Below are 24,686 nucleotides of genomic sequence, written 5' to 3'. Positions count from 1 at the left end.
TCCCTTCCATAGTCCCCACTCACGTGTTCTGAAGCACGGGGAACCACCTCAAATAGGCCACTGTAGGCCTTGCCGAAGCCTGGACCCCCGAGGTGAGCCTGTGTAGGCCCCAAGTAATCAATCTGGACGGAAGGTCACTATAGGTCTGCCGGTAATGCAAGGCCCCGCGCACAGGGTGCCGACAAAATGGCCGCCAACATGTGGGTTACCGCAGTACAGGCAAAATGGCGGCCGCAAGAATCGCAAGTTCGAGGTCGGCTTGCAGGCGTTGTAATGGCCGCCCCGGGACCTGGGACACGCAGCCCACTGGCTCGCACTCCCCTAGGTCCCCACTCCTTCCAATGCAAACGGGTGCGTCAAGCGGAAGCCACCTGGAATTAAAGCAGCGGCTCCGCTGGAGGCTTTCTATGCACGTGAGGAGGCTAGCTCTGATCTACCTCGCTTCCCCCAGGCAAGCCTCTTCCAAATCTAAAACACCCTCAAAGGGTGCAAAAGAGCCCAAAACACCCCCGCAGGCCCGGGGATAGGACAGGGATGGCTCCTGGCCCGCAGAGGGGAGGGCGGATGCCCCACAGGGCTCTCCCCAACCGCGCGAGGCAGACAAGCTGTCTCTGGGGCTGCAGCAGAAATTAGAAAGAATTTAGAGGAAGGTTAGAATGCCCAATTAGCCAAAATTATGCTGAGAGATAATGAAGAACTACAATTCCTACCTAACTCAATCTCAAACCAGTGCTTGGACCAACAGAGTGAGAGGAAACTGGGCAAGGATAGGAGGAAGGAGTATTTAAGAAGTTTACTCTCAGTCTTTGGACCAATCAGGCTTTGAGAATACTCACATGTGACCACTCCCTCTCTTCCACTGGAAAACATCAACTGTTTCAGGCTGCAAGGATTTCTATAGCCTATTGCAGCTTCCACAAGCCCCATTTTCTCTGTTTGCTGCAAGGAGGTAAATTGCTGGGAGACAGAGGCCAAAGGGTGGGGGCTGGTGGGTGGATGGGACTACATTCGATGTATAAGATGCACCCAAATTTTCACCCTTTGTTAGGGGGGGAAAGATGCATCTTATACTCTGAAAAATATGGTACTTCAGTATTTTGCTTAACAACTGTCACAAGACAGGTCATAAGATGGGGAAAAACTCACTTAACAAATGGCTCACTTAGAAATGTTGAACTCAATTGTGGTCATAAGTCAAGGATTAACTGTATACAAACTCTGTCATACTACGAGTCATATCAGATTTGCATAGCATGTCTTTAGGTCATGACTAACACGTGGGTTAATACAATACAATGCCTACACTGAAATTCAGGTAGTCCTCAGTTTACAACCATTTGTTTGTCAACCATTCAAAGTTACGACAGTGATGAAAAAAATGACTTGCAACCGGTCCATTTGTTCACAATGGTATAAGGCCTCCCTGCCTTGGGCATGGGGTTGGGCTAGAAGGCCCCCAAGGTGCATTCCAGCCCTATGAGTCTATGCTTCAGATGGATGATCCAGCCGCAAACGTCTCCGTATTATTATTCCTATTTTTCATTCATTCTTTTTGCAATTCTTTATTTGCATCTGTTTCCGTGTCTGTTCTGCTCCTCTCAACCATCTTCAATGAACTGATGTCCAACCAGAACAAGTGGAAGCATCTGACCTGCTGACACCAGGAACTGGAAAACCACATTAGGCCTGAGTATGACTTGAATGAGAGATCTCGGGAACATCAGAACGGGAGGCTCCACTGCGAAGCTGAGAAAGCCATTTGAGAGACCATCGTGGCAAACCACTTTGTGAGCATATATGAAATAGGGTTTATTTTTTATGTTTTTAAACCTGTTAGATTTTTTTCCTATTTAAATCCCCTTTAACCATTATGACCATTTTGAAAGGGGAAAGCCAGAAACCTTCATATAAATCCTTTGTCAACCACACCCCAAACCACAAAGAATTGCTCAGCCTTGCACTGTTTTCACCGAAAAAATCCATTCGTTTTCTCTTCAGTTTTCGTTCCGCAAAATCTCAATAAAAACCCTGCATTTCATCCATCCCAATGTGGTTGGAAAGACCGAGAGAGTAATGATCCCCAAGAGAAAGCACTCCTGTTCCAAAAGTGTGCTTCAGCTGACCACAAGGCCAACAAGCTAGAGAGTAAATTGGTTAATTTATAGCAGGTTTGGCTTTACGTGACTGGGGAGTGAAAGGTTTTGATTTATTAAACTTGGATGATCGGAGACAGACTGCATTGCTCCAGTTTCCTCAAATAGTAACATTACCTTATGATATAATGAAGTTGACAGCATCCCCAGATAATGGCTTATACAGGTGAAACTCAAAAATTAGAATATTGTGCAAAAGTTCATTTATTTCAGTAATGCAACTTAAAAGGTGAAACTAATATATGAGATAAGACTCATTACATGCAAAGCAAGATTTGTCATAATTGTGATGATTATGGCTTACAGCTCATGAAAACCCCAAATCCACAATCTCAGAAAGTTAGAATATTACATGCAATCAATAAAATAAGGATTGTACATAGAACAATATCGGACCTCTGAAAGATATAAGTATGCATATGTACTCAGTACTTGGTTTGGGTGCCTTTTCCAGCAATTACTGCCTCAATGCGGCGTGGCATGGAAGCTATAAGCCTGTGGCACTGCTGAAGTGTTATGGAAGACCAGGATGCTTCACTAGCGGCCTTCAGCTCTTCTGCATTGTTCGGTCTCATGTCTCTCATCTTTTTCTTGGCAATGCCCCATAGATTCTCTATGGGGTTCAGGTCAGGCGAGTTTGCTGCCCAATCAAGCACAGTAATCTCACAGTCATTGAACCACGTTTTGGTGCTTTTGGCAGTGTGGGCAGCTGGAAAATGAAGTCAGCATCCCCATAAAGTTCGTGTGCGGAAGGAAGCATGAAGTGCTCCAAAATCTCCTGGTAGATGGCTGCGTTGACCCTGGTCTTAATGAAGCACAGTGGTCCAAAGTCCTGTTGCTCAGTGGTCCAAAGTCCTCTTTTCTGATGAGAGCAACTTTTGCTAAAAGCATCAAAAACTGGTTCAATGACTGTGGAATTACTATGCTTGATTGGCCTCTCCATTCTTCCTCCATACTCTGGGTCCTTGGTTTCCAAATGAGATGTAAATGAACTGTTGTAAGTCAAGGCTTGAGATACAGATGTGGAAAGTGGGGAAGACCTCTGGAGCACAGATTTGAAACAGAAATCCGGAACACAGAGAAGTCTTCAGACTCAGTTGTGGAACATTGGAAAGATCTCTCAAGCAAAGAAAACAGCTCCAAAGCCCCAGTTTGGAGCACAGAGAAGACCTCTAGAAGTAACCATGTGGAGAAAGCTGTCCTAGAGAAAACAAAATATAGATATGGTCCAGTCCTAGAGAAAACAAAATATAGATATGGTCCAACTTGGCCAAATCTAAACACAATGGATCTTAGTTTCAGTCCTATAAGGTTGACCACATCAAGAAACCAAGGCCATATAAATCTGAAACTATTTTTATTGGACAAGATATAGCGGCAAAATTTTGCAAGTCTGAATGTGTCTCCTCCTCCCTCATTTTATCTTTGTGTGAACTAAGAATAGCATGTCTGAGACATTTATTCACACTATTTTCTTGCCATGGACTCAGTGCTCTTTTATCTGACCGCTGCCGTGGTAATGGATTTTCCTCCTGCACTTCAAGGCCATTGTGTTTTGCTCCACTCCACAGACACAGAGGGAGGGAGAGGGAGGGAGAGAGAGATCTACAAGTGTTTATTCAGCCTCCCCTAAACAGGTCCTGAGAAAGCAACTTCATTGTGCAGGTTCGGATCCCAAGCTCAGCATGGCAAGAATCACAGGGTAAACCAACTCCAATGGGCACCCACAAAGTCCAGGAAAACAATTCACAAGTCAAACGGGCCAGGATACTGAGCACAAACTCTCACGCATGCGCAAGATAGTGCGCATGCGTGAGAACAGAATGGCTGCCGAATCCCGCCGTTCCGAATCGCTGAGGACAGGAAGATACTAACCGCGGCGCCCAGGACCCCTAATATGGTAACCGGGGGGTTCCTTTTGGGCGCGAGCCTTCAGCCCTTCCAGGGAGGTGGTTGTTTGAGGTGGGGGCCGCCCCTGAGCGGCTCCGGGAACAGCTTCGGAACGACGTTATCCTCCCTGGCGTGGTTTCTCGCATCGGCCCTTTTGAACATTTGGGAAGCGGCGGCGACGGCTTTGTGCGAGAGGCGGAGGCTTCGGCCCCGCTGTTTGGAAAGGTGCCAAACCTTCTCTTTGACTAGGCAACACCGTGGGGTTGGTTTATGCCCTGAAGAGGGGTTGGGAGGCCCAGGAGAAATGTTTAGACCGGACTGGGACTGGGACTGGGAGGCAGAGGAGCTGGTTTCCTGTTTCCACCACAGCTTTGCTGATATCCTCCCCCTCCCCCCCCTGCATTTTGACGCGGCGTTTTTCTTCGACCTCGCTGCTGTTTCTGCGGCGCTTTAAACGGCTTTACCATCTGCCTGCTTGGACTAGAAGTAAAGCTTCAGGAACTCAATTACGGGCTCCCTGTGGCAACCAGTATCACCAGCTGCTACCACTGCTACTACCACTGCCTCAGGAGTGCTGTGTTGACCAGTACTACTGCTATCTTACTGAGTTGCCTACATCAGGCACCATTATTACCATCAGGCACTATTACGCCAGAGAGGCAGTGTGCTGGGAACTTGGACTCCCTCTAGTGACCATTATTGGTATTTTCTTCTGGACCATCAAGTACCATTATTATCATCAGGCACTATTACGCCAGAGAGGCAGCGTGTTGAGAACTTGGACTCCCGCCAGTGGCCATTATTGGTATTTCTTTCTGGACCATATACATTTCTGGACCATATACATTTTTTTACTGGACTCCCATTAGACTTTGTAAACGAGAAGGCCAAGATTTTAAGATCCTTCATATAAGCCTTCACCAACTCGCACAACCGCGCAATTTTTACCTGGTATGATGAGTGTATGAGGTTTGCCTGTGTTTGAATGAATGAGCCCACTTTTTATTATTCTATTACCATTGTATTTTTATGTGTTTTTAAATATTACGTGGGGACTGCTTGAGTGGATAAATGAGTATGTTTGATTCGGAGGGCCTGTCAGGGGATACGGGAGCCACAGGGGTGGTTGAGGGAACCATGGTCACGGGAGTGGGCCGGAGCATCACGGTCGTAACAGGGAGGGGCAGATATGGCGGGGACTTTAGGGCTGGCCATTACCGGGGAAGGAGGGCTCGCTACGTCATAGAGATCCCTCCTTCCGGCCCTATGAGTCCCACTCCAAGGCCAGATGGCGCAAGCAATCAGGACCCTGGTCTCAGGCTGCTGTCGCTAAATGCCAGGTCTGTAGTTCACAAGGCTCCCCTCGTCCGGGACTTAATTTTAGACGAGAGGGCAGACCTGGCATGTATTACTGAAACCTGGCTGGGCCCGGAGGGAGGAGTCCCCCTCGTAGAGATGTGCCCAGAAGGATTTCAGGTGCTTCATCAGCCGAGAGCTCAGAGAAGGGGTGGGGGTGTGGCTATTGTTATCCGGGAGTCGTTAGCACCTCGTAGGATCCCTGCTCTGGAGCTTGTCGGGTGTGAGTCCCTGCTGGTGAAGTTGGACCTCATGGGTCAAGTGGGTTTGCTGTTAACGTACCTGCCTCCCAACAGCGTTGCAGCAGCCCTCCCCTCGCTCCTCGAGTCGGTAGCCGAGCTAGCAATTGAGTTCCCCAGGCTTATGGTGCTGGGGGATTTCAATTTGCCTTCGCTCGGTGAACACTCTGATGGGGCGCAGGAGTTCATGGCTTCCATGACAGCCATGGGCTTGACCCAGGTAATTCGGGGCCCAACCCACTCAGCGGGTCACATGCTTGACCTCGTATTCCTCTCGGAGCAGTGGACTTGTGATCTTGGTCTGAGGGGTAATGAGATCATACCCCTGTCGTGGTCAGACCACTGCCTACTGAGGCTTGACTTCCGGAGACCAAACACCCACTGTAGGGAGGAGGAACCGACCAGGTGGTTCCGCCCCAGGCGACTTATGGACCCCTTGAGGTTCCAGACGGAGCTTGGGGTTATTCCTGACACTCTCGCCCACAGTCCGGTGGAGACTCTGGTTGCTGCCTGGCACTCGGCAGCATCGGAGTCCGTTGACCGGATTGAGCCACTACGGCCCCTCCGAGGTGGCGGATCCCGGAGGCCCCCTTGGTTTACCGAGGAGCTCCGGGAGAGGAAGCGCCGGAGGAGACGCCTAGAGCACCTATGGAGGTCCGATAAATCCGAATCGAGCCGAGCACTCTTAACAACTTGCACCAAGGAGTACATCAGGGCACTTAGGACAGCAAAAAGATCGTATATTGCCACCTCGGTTGCGTCCGCCGAGTCTCGCCCAGCCGCCCTGTTTAGGATAACCCGTTCCCTCCTAAATAGGAGGGATACGGGGGACCCCTTACAGGGTAGGGCTGAAGACTATGTCCAGTTCTTGGCGGACAAAGTTGCTCGGTTTCGGTCGGATTTGGACTCCGATTCTGCAGATCCAGCCAAGGCACAAGGGGATAATCTGGTAGACCATCGCTGGGTTGAGTTTCAGGATGTTGCCCCCGGGGACGTGGACAAGGCCATGAGAGCTGTGAGTGCCTCCACTTGTGTACTGGACCCGTGTCCCTCCTGGCTGGTTGCCAACAGCAGGGAGGTGACACGGGGCTGGATCCAGGCGGTTGTTGCACTCAAAGCGGCGGTGGTGAGACCCCTCCTGAAGAAACCATCCTTGGATCCAGCCGTTCTTAACAATTACCATCCAGTCTCCAACCTCCCCTTTGTGGGGAAGGTTGTTGAGAAGGTGGTGGCCTTTCAGCTCCAGCAGGCCTTGGAGGAAGCCAGCTATCTGGACCCATTCCAGTCCGGCTTCAGACCTGGTTACAGCACAGAAACCGCTTTGGTCGCATTGACCGATGATCTCTGGAGAGCCAGGGATGGAGGCCATGCCTCCATCTTGGTTCTCCTTGACCTCTCGGCGGCTTTCGATACCATCGACCATGGTATCCTTCTGCGACGACTGCGGGAGGTGGGGGTGGGAGGCACTGTTTTGCAGTGGTTCTCCTCCTACCTCTCGGACAGGTCGCAGTCGGTGTTGATTGGGGGGCAGAGATCGACCCCTAGGCCCCTAACATATGGGGTGCCGCAGGGGTCGGTCTTGTCCCCCCTACTATTTAACATCTACATGAAACCGCTGGGCGAGATCATTCGTAGGCACAGGATAAGATACCACCAATACGCGGACGATACCCAGCTGTATCTGTCCGCCCCGTGCCAACTCAATGAAGCGGTGGACGTGATGAGCCGGGGTCTTGAAGCCGTTAGGGACTGGATGAGGGCTAACAAGCTTGTACTCAACCCGGAAAAGACCGAGTGGCTGTTGTGTTTCCCTCCCAATAATTTGGCTAGTGTTCCATCACTCAGGCTGGGGGGCCAAATATTATACCCCTCAGACAGGGTTCGCAACTTGGGAGTCCTCCTGGACCCACAGCTGACCTTTGATCATCATCTGTCGGCTGTGACCAGGGGGGCATTTGCCCAGGTTCGCCTGGTGCGCCAGTTGCGACCCTACCTGAACCGGGAGGCTCTCACAACAGTCACTCGTGCCCTTGTGACCTCTAGGCTGGAAGACTGCAACGTGCTCTACATGGGGCTGCCCTTGAAGAGCATCCGGCGACTTCAGCTAGTACAGAATGCGGCCGTGCGAGTGATTGTGGGTGCACCTCGGTTCGCCCACATAACACCTATCCTCCGCGAGCTGCGCTGGCTACCTGTTGATCTCCGGGTGCGCTTCAAGGTGCTACTTACCACCCACAAAGCCCTCCATGGTAGTGGATCTGGGTACTTGAGAGACCGCCTCCTGCCAATTACCTCCTTGCGACCTATTAGATCACACAGATTAGGCCTCCTCCGAATTCCATCCGCCAGTCAGTGTCGACTGGCAACTACGCGGAGGAGAGCCTTTTCAGTAGTAGCTCCGACCCTTTGGAACGATCTCCCCGTGGAGATTCGTACCCTCACCACCCTCCAGACCTTCCGCACAGCCCTCAAGATCTGGCTATCCCGTCAGGCCTGGGGTTAATGATTATAATCCGTCCCCTCCCGAATGATGAATGAATGTTGCTTCTATTTTTAATTACGTACTGTCTTTATATGTCATTGTGTGTACTCCCTTCCCTATACGTTGTAAGCCGCCCTGAGTCCCCTCAGGGAAAAGGGCGGCCTATAAATAAATTTATCTACAATCTTATCTACAAACACACAAGGCACAGAACTGGGCATGTTGCTCCAGCAATGCTCAAGTTCTCGGCCAGGATCAAGTACCAGTAGGTTGCCCTTTATGAGGTATGAGGTTGCCTCCTTGCAAGTAGTGTAGCCAAGCGACTTTGTGCCTGTCTCCTCTCTGCCCTACGTCTCCTTGGATCGGAGGAGGAGCAGTCCACCATCTCTTCCTCCTCACTAACAGGTAGCAGCTACTCCCAGTCCTTGCCTGGAGCCTCCTGGCCAACTCACTGCAACTGCAGCTTGCCTCTCTCAGCCTCATACTGTCGCTTGCCCAGTCGACCCAGCTGAGACTGCTCCATCATGCTAGCCCTCTCCGAGCCATGATCCGGGCCATCATTCGGCCCTGTGGTTTCCTCTGCCGACTCAAACTCCTCCTCCTCCAAGCTCACGTCCCAAGACGGGTCTGGGGATGGGTCTCCATGACACGTTGCCTAAGCCCTCTAATCTAGTCCGTCCTTAGCACACACGTGTTTTTGTATGTGTATATGTGTCTAATATAAATCGGTTTTTGTTTTATTATTTCATTATATTCATATTATATATTATTATGTATTTAGTAGAACACTCTTGCCAAATGGTCTTGTTTTTCCTAACTTGGGTCTATGACTGCAAAAAAGCTATCATAAGATTCTGTGTATCATCATGGCCATTCCAAATTCACCTGAGAGGGAAATAATTATGCTGCAAGTTAGAAGCCATCTTGTAAAACATAAACGCACAGGCAAGTTACTCAGGTTATTTCACTAGCATCTCAGCAAAGACCAAGAAAAAAGGAGGATCAAAGCTGCAGACCACTGGAAAATTGCCCCAATGTTTTTTTCTCTCCAATATCCCTACGAAAGGAAAGGTGATTACAGGTCCCTGATGAATCTCCAGCCCAAGTGGCATTTTTTACTTTGCCGTGTCATATCGTAATTTAATGGCTAAAACTGTAATACAAAAGCTGACAAACCTGCAATAGAGATAGATCTTACACACCTCTTATGTCAGAGCAGAGGCAGTTAGAGAAACAAAAGAAGGATGACTTACTTTATTGAGTAGCAGTTGCTCTGCTCCAGGCTGGAGAGGTCTCCATCTACTTCGGCCATTCTTAGTGTCTCGGCACACCTCCAATGTTTTTGACCCCAGATCATGTTCAGCTGCTGGGATGAGATTCAATGAAGTCATTGTCACAACCGGTTTCCCAAATGTCCTCTCCGTGCCCAGGAAAAAAGGGACCAGACTAGTTTAGGAGTTGGGGTTATTGCTAAAACAAGGCTGAATTCTACTCAAGATCAATGTCAGGTTCAGAAAGCACAGTTGCTGTGTGTAGGAAATATATTCTACCTAATTAAACTATGGCATATTTTATTTATTTATATATTAAATTTGTTTGTCACCCATCTCGCCTTGGGGTGACTCTGGGTAGTTTACAACATTAATCTGGCTGCTTAGCCAACAGAATTCACTCAAACCATTAGGGCTCAGCTCCTACTATTTGGAATTATAAACCCCTCAATCCACTTTTAGCCTAAACCAGCATGTTGCACAATCTTAGCCTTTCTCTCTCCTTACAGTCATAAAATGATGATTCAGAAAACTGCTGATGCTCAAATTTAAGTCACGTTAACACCCTCCAATGAAACCCAAGTATTTAATTTCAATTTCAATTAAATGTCTCCTGGATGGAAACTTGCTTGGGGATCTCCTGGTCCCTCTCTGGCTGAAAACTCTCAAGTTCTGAAGGAGAATACAGATAGTCCTCGACTTACAACAGTTTGTTTAGTGGCAATTCAAAGTTACAATAGCACTGAGAAAAGTGACTTACAATTGGTTTTCATCATTACAACTTTTGCAGCATTTCCATGATCATTCGATCAAAATTCAGATCCGTGGCCACTGGTTCATCCCTCTGACCATAGCATCACATCATCCCCTTCGGCAACCTTTTCACAAACAAAGTCCAGCCAGATTCACTTAACCATCAGGTTACTAACGTATCAACTGCAGCGATTCACTTAACAACCATGACAAGAAAAATTATTACATGGGGCAAAAATCACTTAACAAATGTCTCACTTAACAACATAAATGTTGGGCTCAATTGTAGTGGTAAGTCTAGGACTACCTCTCGTGGAGCCTACCAGGAAGGATAATAAAGCAACCAGGATATTATGTTGATGGGTGAATCCCAGAGCCCAGCATGATCTTGTCCAACAGGACCGACTCTGGTCATCCACCTGGAAGAGAAGCAACTGGTTCCAGACTGCAGGAGTTCTGTTCTCAGGCTCACATTGATCACCCAAGCCAGGAGCCATGGTTTTATTTACTAATTTAATTTATGTCAAATAGCAGCTAATTGGCAGCAAATTCTGTGGAACTCATAAAACGGATTAATATGTTCAGCTGGAACTGAGGACCTTGTTACTTCAAGCAGAAATCAGCTGGATGGAAGGGAAATTGATTCCCACCCAGGTTTTGCTTCTTTTTGTGCCCAGAAACCAGAGAAAGAAAATTGTACTAGCAGGACTATTATTATTATTAGGCTTGGTTGCACAGTCAGCCAGATGTTTAGACTAGATTTGACATGTCTGTCTACTTACTGAATCTTTCCCAAGGATCTGGGATAGGCAGATGTTGTTGTTGAATAATATTGAAGATATTGTCAAAAGTATTGCAATTATCTTATTATTATTTAACCATATAGATTACTATATCTATCTCATATCTATCCATCCATTCGTATCTCTTTCTCTCTCCCTTTCTCTCTGTCTCTCCCTTTCTCTCTGTCTCTCCCTTTCTGCCTTCCCCTCTCTCCAAGGCTCCTCCTGCTCTCTAAGGGAACTAAACTGGATTTCTACTAACTGGAGTCTAAGTTCTGATCACCCTTGAGAAATTGTCCCTATTTCATCTTACTTTGAAATTCCATTCCAGAATAAAATTACTCCAGCAAGGATGAATAATTGAGCAAGATGTTTTTTAAAAAAAAAAACACTGGAAAAAGATATTCTGCATGTCTACTATTATGAGGAACAGATTCTCCAAAGAATGTCCTGCTGAGATTTTATGAATCATTTTAGACAACCAATGTTCTGACTCAGTGCAAATTCACCACAAATTTGGGCAGCAAACTTTCTCCCTGGCAGTCAAAGCAGGACTGCGCACATGAAAGAAAAGTACAGGTTGAGTTACAACCACAATTGTGCCCACAGTTTATGTTGCTACTAAAAGATTTGTTAAGTGAGATTTTCCCCATTTCATGACCATTATGCCACAGTTGTTAAGTGAATCACTGCCACTGGTATATTAGTAACACAGTAAATCCCATTTTCCCATTGACTTTGCTTGTTAGAAGATCGCGAAGGGGGATGACCCTGGGACACTGCAACCATCATAAATATGAACCAGTTGCCAAGCATCCAAATGTAAATTACTTGACCATGGGGATGCTGCAATGGTCATAAGTATGAATATCAGTCTTTTTTTTTTTTTGAGAGATTGTTAATTTCAAATGTTTTATTCATTTTCATTTTCAATTTTGTACATTCACTTATATACTGAATATTTGCAATAATAATAATATAAAAAAATAAAACAAACCTAAACACAACTCATCATCCAACATATAAAACCAACCTGTCGCTTTCATCCTCCATACACCCCTTCTTCTCCCCCTCCAACTTTCCTTTCTCCCTCCAACAATCACCCCTCCTACTTCCCTTTCCCCTCCTATCTTCCTTTCTCGCCTTCCTCACCCTCCTTCCCCTCTCATCCTCCTTACATTCCCCTCTTCCTCCCTCCTTACTTCTCCCTCTTCTTTTCCTCTACTTCTCACTTTGGTGCATTTCTCTATTCATTAATCTATTCAGTTACTAAAAATTGCGCTAAAAAGAAAAGAGAAGGGAAAAAAAATAAAAAGAAAAAGAAAAAAAAGAGAAAAATAAAAAGATAAGATAAGGAACAACAGTATATAAGTGTATTCTTCTTATTCTATATATTGAGACTATATCTCCACCCACCCACCCAGCCCCAATGAACCCCACTCCCTAATCCCCTCCGACTTCCCAGGTCCCACACCCGGCACAGTTCACTACCATTCACCTTCTAGAATATCTTATAGTCAAATAGATTAAAAATAATAATGAAAATAAAATAAAAAGAACACTCTGGAAAAAAAAAAAGAAAAAAAGAAAAAAAAATCTTTTTGCATTATGCTCAGCCTCCCATCATTATTAAAATTTAAACAGTATAGATCATTCCATTTATATTTTATCTTCGTCCCTTGCTTCTTTGATATTTACCCCCATCTTCCTGTAGACTCTCCAAATAGCCTTTCTTAACCTTATATTCAGATAATAGTTTATACAAAAATCAATTTACCTTCTAATACAGAGCAGTCTAATCATACTTTCGCTACTCTTCTTCCTACCCCTCGCTTCTCATCTCCATTCCTCCCAAGCCAAAATTCCATAAAATTAGGATCTCTCTCTTCACTTTAAAATCCTGAGCTTTTTATGTTAGACTTCAAGCATGTAAATCCGTAAAATGTGTGCCCAAAATCCATACCACTTCATTCAGTCCCAAGATCCCTTCATCAATATCCCGCTCCACCTTCCCTTCTGCCCCACTCCTCCCGACTCCATTCATCCCAAACCGCAATTCAAATAAATCTTGGTCTCCACTTTCCTCACACCAGAAAACAATTCATGCGCAGTTTGGATTAAAATTCAAATAAGTCTTATAAAGATCCCATACAATATCTGTCCAAAATAAGTGATGCTTCTTTCCGTTCCTCATCGATATACAGCTTTACCATTTCATACCAAACAGGAATCCTAAAATTTTAATCAATCCAAGAGTTTAAAAAGTATTTTAAAGACATCGCTGGATCTTTATTCTTTACTCTTCTGCCCTTCCGGAAAGAGAAGGCAACCCTCTGCCTTATAGCCACGTGTCCCGCTGCTTTGAAGATATGGCTAAATCCTCAGTTTCCGCTCTTCTGCCTCTCCGGTAGGGGGAGAACAACTCCCTCCGTCTTGTAACCAAGTGAATTGCTGCTTGTCTTTCCTTCACCTTGTCTTTCCGCATTTCCGAGTGAGTCAGGAAGTCCCGCCTTCAGAGTTTTATAATAAAAGTCCCGAGCTTCCGAAACAGAATTGAGACGAAATCTTTGATTCTCGAATGTAACTGTGATTCCAACTGGAGCTTCCCATTTATACTGTATTTGGTGGTTTCTAAGCTCTTTGGTTAAAAAAGTATAATCACTCCTTGCTTGCAGCATCTGGAGTGGTATTTCTTTAAAGACAAACAAATCCTGCCCATCGATTCGCAGCCTGTTGTTGTAAAACTTTTAGATGATCGCATTTCTGGATTCTCTTGTGAAAAAATATATAATTATGTCTCTTGGAAGCTGTCGCTGTTCTGCTACACACGAATTCTGGCGATAGATTTTTCGAATATTCCAATCAAAATTGAATCCCGGACTTCCCACCGCTTGACTGAAAGCTTCTACAAACGTCTGTTTCAAGTTCTCTCCTTTCTTTTCGGGCAGTCCTCTGACTCTTATTGCAAACGCCTTTCTGTTGTAATTTATCATTATAAGTTGTGTTTGAGTATCTCTAATCTCTTGTTGTAATGCTTGAATGTTGGAAGTCAAATTAAAATTAGCCTCCTCCAAAGTTTCCAGTTTAGTCTCCATTTCTTCGGTATAATCTGTCAAAGTAGACATAGCTTCAAAGATATCCATCTTTATTTGGGCAATCTTGGTCTCTATTTTGTCGCATAAGTCCAGCACAAATTCTTTGATTTCTTGTTTAAAGTCATTGAGTATTTGAAAAAGAAGCTCCTGTGTTAAGGAATCTCCAGTAGGGGGTGTGGGAGGCAAGGGCAGCGATTTTATAACAAGTTCTTTAAGCACATGCGAAGGGGAGCATTTTGCCTGCTTAGACCTGGGAGCCATTATAGATAAAAGCTGAGAATAAACAGATAAACAGTATCTTCACCTGCTCAGTTCTCAATAAGTTATTTGTAGATTTTGCTTGTTAATGAGGAGCAGTCTCCGGGAAGATAGAGCCAGTTAATTACGTCATCTATTAATCACCAACACTGTAAAAACGCCATTTTGTAGCACGATTGAACAAAGAAGCCTCAAAGGAAAACGAGGCTGGTGTTTAAGATAGTTATAAAAAAAGGAACATCTCAGGAGTAGAACCCGCTCGTGTTAGTCTTGAGTAGCTTTAAACAGCTTATCATTGTCCTGAGGGGGGGGATCACCTGTCTAGGGCTGCAAAAAAAAGCAGCTGAGAAGAACTGGCTGGAGATAAGAGCTCAGTTACGCTGGATCTTTTCTCCGTTCGCAGCCCCCCAAAAAAGAAAAGGGGCTGTGAACTACGAATAAATCCTAGCACCTGAGCTTCTGCCTGCCCCTTTCTGCCAAAAAGGGGTGATATCTATTGATCTTAATTAGATATACAGACCAGAACTCTGAGAGGAGCTCCGTTGAGCTCCTTCGGCGACAGACTCCGCCCCCAGAAGCCTATGAATATCAGTCTTGAGTCATTTCTTCCAGTGCCATTGTAACTTTGAATGGTTGCTAAATAAACTGTTGTAAGTCGAGGACTAGCTGTAGGAGGTGAATTAGAACTGAACAACCACACAAAAGTTAACCCCAAAATGCCCCGAACAACCGAAGGGGACCAAGTTCATCCCATGGAGACATGGCTCTTTGAGTAACCCCAGAAGATGCAACGTCCAATGAAAAAGGAGAAGGGGAGGATGCTCGGCCTGAGCCCCTGTTCTAAGAACCCATTTGACTGACAAAAACAAGGATCCCTTCCAAGTAGTCCTCGACTTATGAACACAATGGGCACCAGAATTTCATTGCAAAGCAAGGAATCTGTTAAGAAAGCTGCACCCAATTATGCAACCTTTTTTGCCATTGTCGTTAAGTGAATCACTGTAGTTGTTAAGCAAATCTGGTTTCCCTCTCTGACTGCTTGTCAGAAGGCACTGAGAAAGTTGCAAATGGCAATCACGTGTCTACCCTCCAACCATTATAAATAAGGTAGTCCTTGACTTGCAACAGTTTGCTTAGTGACCATTCAAAGTTACAACGCACCAAAAATGACCTGTTAGATCGGGTAATGGAAAGGCACACAGAGGCTAACGGTAACAATAGCTCTTTATTAACTCAGTAGCAACTATGTAGAATCCAGCGAAGGTTGAGTCTGACAGCAGCCCTTTTATAGGGAGCTGTCAGACACTTTGACCAATGAGATTAAACCTCTGTTCCCGCCGGAACAGAGGACCTTGGTGGAAACCATTATAGCTGAGGCTAGTATTTAACACCCCTCCCCTCTTAGATGGAATAATCTGACTAGTTACGTAGTCACGCAGGTAGGCGGGCTTTTTGGTAGCTCTGTCTGACCTGCGCAGTTCAGTCGGAGGGTGTCCTTTGGACAGGTCGGACAGAACTGTTTGCTCCACAGCTCCGCCTGATGGAAGCTCCTGGAACTTTAAACAGGCCGCGGCTGGAGCTTCTAGAGCTGGTTTGCTCGGAGCTCGCTGCGGGCCTGCAACACAACCAGATAAGTTCCCCGGTACCCTCGGGCTTGAGCTGCCTGTGGATGGAGTGAGTTCTTGCTCCATTTGGGTAGGGCTTTGGCTAACTCGTGCAGGAGTTACCTCTGGTTGTCTAAGAGTGGAGTTGGAGAGGTGGCCACGGAGTTGGTTAACGTGCCTTCTCCAATTCCGATCGTCCTCGAGCTCTACAAGATAAGAGCGAGGCCGGAAGAAGGCGGGGCTTAGCAGTGTGAAGACGGACTTTCAGGCTGCTCCTGAATGTCCATCTAAACCGGATCATCTGGACGGTTCTTTTTGTACCCAAGCTGTCCCGAAGAGACAGTGAAAGGTAGGGGGAGACCCTGTGGTCCCAGAGACACCCGCAAAGTCTCTGGGGACCCAGGAAAAACCCTCTTTGCCAGTGATTTCTGGACTAGCTGCGAGGCTATTGAAGCTGCTGACAGCCCCAAATAGACTGGATAAGAAACATGTCGTGCTGGTGAGAGTTTTAAAATCTTTTTTTTTACTGGAAAGAGAACACTCTAAATTTGGAAACTCAGTTTAAAATAAGGCTGACTAGTGAGAAAAGCGGCGGGTATAAGCTTTGCCAATTGAAGCATTTTTTTTTTCTGTTTCTCTTTTTATCTCTGGAAACCGGGCTGGACTTTCTTACAATTCAAATCGGCTTTCTGTGTTTTTCTTCTTACCGTTGATATTTTTAACTTTGGACCTTGTGGGGACATTGAATCTAAACTTAAAGTGCTCTGAAGATCTGTTTTTTAGCTTTTAGGTTGCTTTTTAGTAATTCTTGTTATTTATTTATTTTTTGTAAACAAAGTTACAGAAGCTTTAATACTGAGTTGATATAAGTTAATAAGTTAATACAAGCTAACACTGCCATCTAGCGGACTTGAAATATTGTTACCAAAATTTCCCCTGTAATCTATCTGACTTTAAAAAAAAAGGTAGGCTTTATTTACACAGCTGCAACCTTTTCTTATCTGGAACTTTGCCTCAGACTAAATAACAAAGCAGCAAAGGAAGCTGAGAATGACCTTGGAAAGACTTTTATAAGGAATACCAATTCCTGACCAAAGTTCTGATTTAAAAATGCATTAATTACAGATGGCTTATACCGGAAGGTCTACTACGTACATGGCAAGGACAAAGGCACAGGATAGACACAATTGATAAGGCAGAAGTCTTTTATGCAGAATATTTCAGAGAAATGGCTGAGAAAACTGGGAAAGATGACTCTGTGGCACAACTGCTCGAGTCACCCACAACTGAGACTGAAAAAGTAGAAGGAGCTATAGGTGGAATTGAGAAAGAAGAAGGTGCAGTGGGGGGTATAAGCTGCAAAGAAAAACGAGAACCCAGATCTACTAGAGCTATAAACCCTGTATATAAAGTATAAACATGGAAGAAAGAAAAATGATTACAATTAACATTAATGGACTTAATTCGGTAACTAAAAGAAAGAAAACATTTCATAAATTAGAGAAGTTAAAACTTGACATAATTTGCCTACAAGAAATACATATCCAAAAGGGATATGAACATCTACTAATTCAACCAAAGCTTAGGAAAATGTTTTCAACATTGGCGAACTGTAAGAAAAGAGGAGTGATCTTCTATATTAAAGGCAATATTTCAGCAAAACTAATTTATGCAGATGAAGAGGGAAGAATTTTGATGGAATTTATGCCCCTAATGAAAAACAAGACGAATTCTATAAAAAATTACACAAAAGAATTTTGGACTTAGACTATGTTGATATTTGTATGATGGGAGACTTTAATGGCATCGTGAACCAAAACATGGACTATAAAACACACAAAACAAAAAAGCTAAATAGAAAATTACTGCCGAAATCCTTCTTTAGGATGATAGATGAAGTAAATCTAAAAGATATATGGAGAGAAAGAAATGCCAAAAAAAACCAATACACTTTTTATTCAAATAGACATTCATCATTTTCTAGAATAGATATTTAGATTTAACTTTGATTTTAACTTTATTTATATGCTATGATATGATATGGGCTTCAGCAGAATTGATCTGCAACGTACAAGAAATTGAGATTGGAGCAAGCACTTGGGCGGACCACAACCCAATTTCAATTAAATGGAAAGGCCAAAGGGCAAGATCTAGATGGACATTAAATAATACCATATTGAAAGAAAAAGACTTTGTACAAAAAAATGGAAAAAGAGTTAGTCCTTTTCTTTAAAGAAAATAGGAAAGAAGATACATCAATGCAGAATCTTTGGGATACAATGAAGGCTGTTACTAGAGGTCTGATAATAGACTATACAAGGAAGAGAAACTTAAAGAAAAGACAAATGCATAAAGCTTTAGATAATGATTACAAAATACTTGAAAGAGAATTACAGAGATCGCCACCAAAAAAGAAGTCAAGATAAAAATGGATATAATTAAACATAAAATGGATCTACTGGAAAAGGAAGAACTGGCACAAAAAATTAGAGGTGCTAAACAGAACTATTTTGAAAATGCAAATAAACCAGGCAGGTGGTTGGCATATAAGCTGAAAAAAGAGAGAGAAATAAAGAAAATATTCCAATTAAGAGATGAACAAGGACAAATTCAGTATGGAAATATTGAGAAAAAAAATATTATACAAGACTACTATGCTAAGCTCTATGAACAAGAGAAGGTGGAGGAGGGAGGAGTCAAAAAGTACTTACAGGATGCCAATCTTCCCCAGATATCAGAGGAAACTAGAACAATGCTAGAAAGTAAAATAACAATGAGGGAGCTAACGGATATACTTAAAACACAAAATAACGGGAAAGCCCCAGGACCAGATGGACTACCCATGGAATTCTATAGAATATTTGAAGAAATTTTGATTCTCCCACTCCTACAAGTCATGAATGAAGTGATGTCTGAGAGTAAAATACCGAAGTCATGGTCAGAAGCATATATTACATTGCTACCCAAGGAAGAGACCGATTTAACACAAACCAAGAACTATAGACCAATTTCTTTATTAAACTCAGATTATAAGCTATTTGCATCTATACTAGCAGAGAGACTTAAAAAATATTTAAACAACTTCATCCACTCAGATCAAAATGGCTTTTTACCTAAGAGACAAATTAAAGATAATATGAGAATGATTTTGAATACTTTGGAATATTATGAGGCCTACCCCGAAAAACAAATGGCTTTGATGTTTCTTGATGCACAGAAGGCCTTTGACAATGTCAATTGGCAATTCATGTTTTTACAACTGGAGCAGATGAATTTTGGTAAGAAATTTATTCAAACCATACGAATGATATATCAGAAACAAACAGCAAAGATAATGGTAAATGGAGAATTAACAAATCCTATTAAAATAAAGAGAGGTACGAGACAAGGTTGCCCATTATCACCATTATTCTTCATCTTAACATTAGAGGTCTTAAACAGAAAGATTAGACTTAGTTTTTATTCTTGAAGATCCACTAGAAACAGCACCCAAACTGCTAGAAAGAATAGAGGAATATGGAAAGGTAGCAGGCTTGAAAATAAACAAAGACAAAACAAAGATTATGACAAAGAATATGCCAGCAACACAAAAGGAAGAGTTGTCAGAAACTTTGCAGATTCAAATTACAAGTAAGGTTAAATACTTGGGGATATACCTATCACCTAGATGCAGTACTCTTAAGGAGGACAATTATACTAGACTAAAACAACAAATAGTGACTGATCTGATGAAATGGGAAAATTTACAACTATCAATGATGGGAAGAATTTCTACAATTAAAATGAACATTTTACCTAGAATCTTATGCCTGTTCCAGACAATCCCAATCAGATTGGGTAAGGACTTTTTTCAAGACTTAAACAAAATAGTTTTGAAGTTTATTTGGCAAGGGAAAAAAGCCAGAATAAAACTTAAATTGTTACAAGATGCTAGAATTAGAGGATTGGGTCTACCTGATTGGGAATTATACTACCAAGCAAATCACTTGATGTGGATTAAGGAATGGATATCACTAAAAAATTATACACTATTGAATGTAGAAGGTCATGATTTACTGTTGGGATGGCATGCTTTCTTATGGTATAAGGGAACTAAAGCACATGGCTATTTTAGAAGACACTATATAAGGGAGGCTTTGTTATTAAACTGGGAAAAGGTAAAAAGATTACACTACTTAAAAATTCCAGTCTGGATATCAACGATTGAAGCATTTTCATATTCAATAATATATAAAAAGGAACAAACAGTTAGATATGTTGAAATATTGAATGCAGAGGGTGAACTCAAATCTATCCAAGAGTTGAAACAAGAAGGGATAGAAAAGGGATAGAAATGAATTGGTATTCATATGTACAGATACAATCTAGATATAATGAAGATAGAAAATCCAAAGATTTTTACAATAAAATGACTGAGTTAGATAAAATTTTAACAGGTACTGATGAAAAAGTAATTTAAAAACTATACAAATATTTATTGGAGGTTAAATTACAAGAAGAACAATTAAAGAAACTATGATAGCTTGGGGGGGAAATTTGGGTATGGGATTGATTTAGAGAAATGGCAGAAACTGTGGTCTCAAAATTATAAAATGACAATGTCTACTGCATATAGAGAAAATTTGTATAAGATGTTTTACAGGTGGCATCTACCCCCAACCAGAATTGCAAGAATGTCCAAGAATAAATCAGAAAAGTGTTGGAAATGTCATCAGATACCGGGCTCATATTACCACATGTGGTGAACTTGCATTGAAGCTAAAAGATACTGGACTAAAATCCACATGTGGTTGGAGAAAATGACACACAAACAGACTTCAAACCAGAGGTCTTTTTATTGGGGATCATACCAGAAATCTATAACAAAGAGTTAAAATATCTGATTGTAAATGTGTTAACAGCAGCCAGAATCGTATTTGCAAAAAACTGGAAAAATGAAACAATATCAAAACAGGAAGAAGTTATTCGAAAAATAATGGACTGTGCTGAAATGAGTAAATTGACACTTGAAATTAGAGAACAAGAGGACGAGCAATTTTATAAAATATGGGACTTGTTTTATCAGTGGCTGGGGGGAAAAACCTGGAAATGAAAAATGTCTTACTCATGTTTTAACTGAAGGAGTTAAATGATAACACAACCATGCTGTGAAACAGATTAACAATGATACAATGAAAAACTGATATATCTATGAATTGAATATTTTAGAACTTTTTGCTTTAAAAAGGATAAGGATAACAACGATTTTATCTATATTTGATAGAGGTTTGGTGATATAATGTATAACCTTAAGAACATATTATAATGATATCTTATTGTTGATAAATAATTTTAATAAGGGAATAATTTAAAAAATGGTATATATATGTAGTGACCATTTAGAATATTTTGTTGAAAAATGAAGGAATAAGATCTCCGTTTGAAGGTATGAGGTACAAGGATAACAATGAACATAAGCATACCTGATAGTTGATTGGTGGAATTATGTATAATGGAAAATAGTGATATATAAATATAAATGGTTGGTAAAAAAAAAATCTTTTTTCCCCCCACATGGGGATAATATAAAGATATACTGTTATTAAATAGATAATCAAGAATGTAAGGGAACTATGATTTATTGGGAAAAAAATAATACTTCGTAATTGAATGTATACTGTACAATGAAAGTGAGGTATTTAGTTATACTAGATGAAAAATCTCTGATGGTAAATGTTATTCGAGAATATGGATGTTAAAACACCTATAACCAAACGACATGTTGTATATGATGATGCTTTTTTTGTGTGTGTGTGTGTATTTTAGGGGGTTTTTTTCTGTTTTTTTTAATTGTTGTCTGTATGTATCTAGATTATCTAGATCCCTTTCAGTCGGGATTTAGGCCTGACTACAGCACGGAAACCGCTTTGGTCGCGCTGACCGATGATCTCTGGAGAGCCAGGGATGGAGGTCATGCCTCCGTCCTAGTGCTCCTTGACCTCTCAGCGGCCTTCGATACCATCGACCATGGTATCCTTCTGCGACGACTGCGGGAGGTGGGGGTAGGAGGCACTGTCCTACGGTGGTTCTCCTCTTACCTCTCGGACAGGTCGCAGTCGGTGTTGGTCGGAGGGCAGAGATCGACCCCTAGGCCCCTGAATCATGGGGTGCTGCAGTGTTCAGTCCTGTCCCCCCTCCTGTTTAATATCTACATGAAGCCGCTGGGTGAGATCATTCGACGGCACAGGATAAAATACCATCAGTATGCGGACGATACACAGTTGTATCTGTCCGCCCCGTGCCAACTCAGTGAAGCGGTTGACGTGATGTGCCAGTGCCTTGAGGCTGTTAGGGGGGATAACAAGCTTGCACTCAATCTGGATAAGACCGAGTGGCTGGTGTGTTTCCCTCCCACTAATTGGTCAAGTTTTCCATCTCTCAGGCTGGGGGGTCAAACAGTACGGCCCTCAGACAGGGTTCGCAATTTGGGAGTCCTCCTGGACCCACAGCTGACTTTCGAACACCACCTGTCGGCTGTGACCAGGGGGGCATTTGCCCAGGTTCGCCTGGTGCACCAGTTGCGTCCCTACCTGAACCGGGAGGCCCTCACAACAGTCACTCGTGCCCTTGTGACCTCTAGACTGGACTACTGCAACATGCTCTACATGGGGCAGCCCTTGAAGAGCATTCGGAGACTTCAGCTTGTCCAGAATGCAGCCGCGCGAGCAATTGTGGGTGCACCTCGGTTCACCCACGTAACACCTATCCTCCGCGAGCTGCACTGGCTGCCTATTGGTCTTCGGATACGCTTCAAGGCGCTAGTCGTCACATATAAAACCCTTCATGGTATTGGACCTGGGTACTTGAGAGACCGCCTGCTGCCAGTTACCTCCAATAGACCAATCAGATCCCACAGATTAGGCCTCCTCCGAATTCCATCCGCCTGCCAATGCCGACTGGCGACTACCCGGAGGAGAGCCTTCTCTGTGGCTGCTCCGACCCTCTGGAACGAGCTCCCCATGGAGATTCGAACCCTCACCATCCTCCAGGCCTTCCGCAAAGCCCTTAAAACCTGGCTGTTCCGACAGGCCTGGGGCTAAAGAGTTTTTGCCCCCCTTCTCGAATGGTATGGTTGTTGTGTGTTTTTAAACTTTGTATTGTTATGTCTCGTCTTTTTTATCCCCCTGTCTGTACCTCCTTCCCTGATTGAATTGTGAGCCGCCCTGAGTCCCCTTCGGGGAAAAGGGCGGCATATAAATGTAATCAATCAATCAATCAATCAATCAATCAATCAATGTATTGTTTGTGTAATAAAAAAAAATATTAAAAAAAAAAGATAAGAGCGAGGCCCGGAGTTGGCATGCCCAAAGTGGAGCCTGGATGGTGGTTGAGGCGGTAGGAGTAGGCAGCTAAGAAAATGGTCCATCTGGTCACCTGCGGTGATAATGACACAGGAGTAGATCGGTCCCTAGCCAGCAAGCCCAGTAGCAGTTTATGGTCCGTAATTAGTTCGAAATCACAGCCGTATAGGTACTCATGGAACCTCTTTACTCCGGCCACTGCAGCCAAAGCCTCATGGTCCAACTGGCTGTAGTTCCACTGGACGTGCTTAGACAGCTTGGGAGCTTAGTTAGTCCTCAGCATCTGCTGGAGCGTGGACCAAGCGACCGATTGTAGTGGCATTGGTTCTAACAGGTCTTTGGCAGTTTTGAACACTTCCCGTCCACAGTAACCAAGGAACATGTTTTCTTGCGGCCCTCAGAAAAGCCCATGAGGTCATTGGCTTCGAGGAAGCAGTCAAACCTCAGCATATACGAGTCCCAGTGCTCGGTGACTGGGTCATACAGAGTCGGTGGGGCGTGCATGGCCATTTTGTGTTCAGAGGGCATTTTGAGTTTGCCGCCCAAAAATGGCTGCTCAAAGCCATGCTGAGCTCCAGGCTGGATTTACTTGCTGGATTGCTCCTCTCTTTTTGGTTCGCCTAGTTGCCTTCCAATCCCACCTTTATCGCCAGTGTTAGATCGGGTAATGGAAAGGCACACACAGGCTAACGGTAACAACAGCTCTTTATTAACTCAGTAGCAACTATGTACAATCCAGCGAAGGTTGAGTCTGACAGCAGCCCTTTTATAGGGAGCTGTCAGACCCTTCAACCAATGAGATTAAACCTCTGTTCCCGCCAGAACAGAGGATCTTGGTGGAAACCATTATAGCTGAGGCTAGTATCTAACATGAACATTTTCCACACTTATGATTGTTGCATCCCTTCGGTCACATGCTTTACATGCTGACTCACATTTATGACGGTCGCAGTATCCCAGGGTCATGTGATCCCTTTTGCACCCTTCCGACAAACAAAGTCAAAGGAGAAGCCAGATTCACTTTACAGCCATGTTACTAATTTAATAACTGCAATGATTCGCTTAACAAACGTGGCAAGAAAAGGCATAAAATGAGGCAAAACTCACTTAACAAATTTCTCACTTAACAACATAAACTTTAGGCTCAAATATGGTCATAAGTAAGGACTATCAGTACATACCAGTTGCCAAATGTCTGAATTTTGATCACATGACCAAAGGAATGCTGCAACAATTGTAAGCATGAGAACCAGTTCTAAGTCACTTTTTTCAATGTCATCGTAACAATGATTGTAGGTCAAAACTCAAAACAAGGGGAAGGAGGAGCCACGCCGCAATGTTACAATGCGCGGTCTCGATACTCTGAGACCACCGTTGACACTTTTGCCACTGGGGGTTCCATTGAGACCTAAACTGTCCCGTAGAGATGGTGATCAGGAAAACAAAGCCTTGCTATCACAAAA

At 43.6% G+C, this 24,686-nt stretch overlaps 1 protein-coding gene across 2 annotated transcripts in view; it reads right to left on the bottom strand.

Annotated features, from left to right (window-relative positions):
* ARHGEF9 (Cdc42 guanine nucleotide exchange factor 9) overlaps positions 1-24,686 on the bottom strand; it is a 334,089-nt gene that overhangs the window by 282,486 nt on the left and 26,917 nt on the right. For both annotated transcript variants that reach the window (XM_087728130.1, XM_087728131.1), the window contains exon 3: positions 9,374-9,486. In XM_087728130.1, the coding sequence (XP_087584256.1) occupies positions 9,374-9,486 (113 nt within the window). The remainder of the gene's footprint in view (positions 1-9,373; positions 9,487-24,686) is intronic.

This window comes from Thamnophis sirtalis, unplaced genomic scaffold, assembly GCF_051295495.1.
Source record: "Thamnophis sirtalis isolate CommonGarterSnake01/CBP01778 unplaced genomic scaffold, rThaSir2_p1.2 scaffold_13, whole genome shotgun sequence".
Classification (NCBI taxonomy): domain Eukaryota; kingdom Metazoa; phylum Chordata; class Lepidosauria; order Squamata; family Natricidae; genus Thamnophis; species Thamnophis sirtalis.
This window is presented reverse-complemented; position numbering and strand designations above follow the sequence as displayed.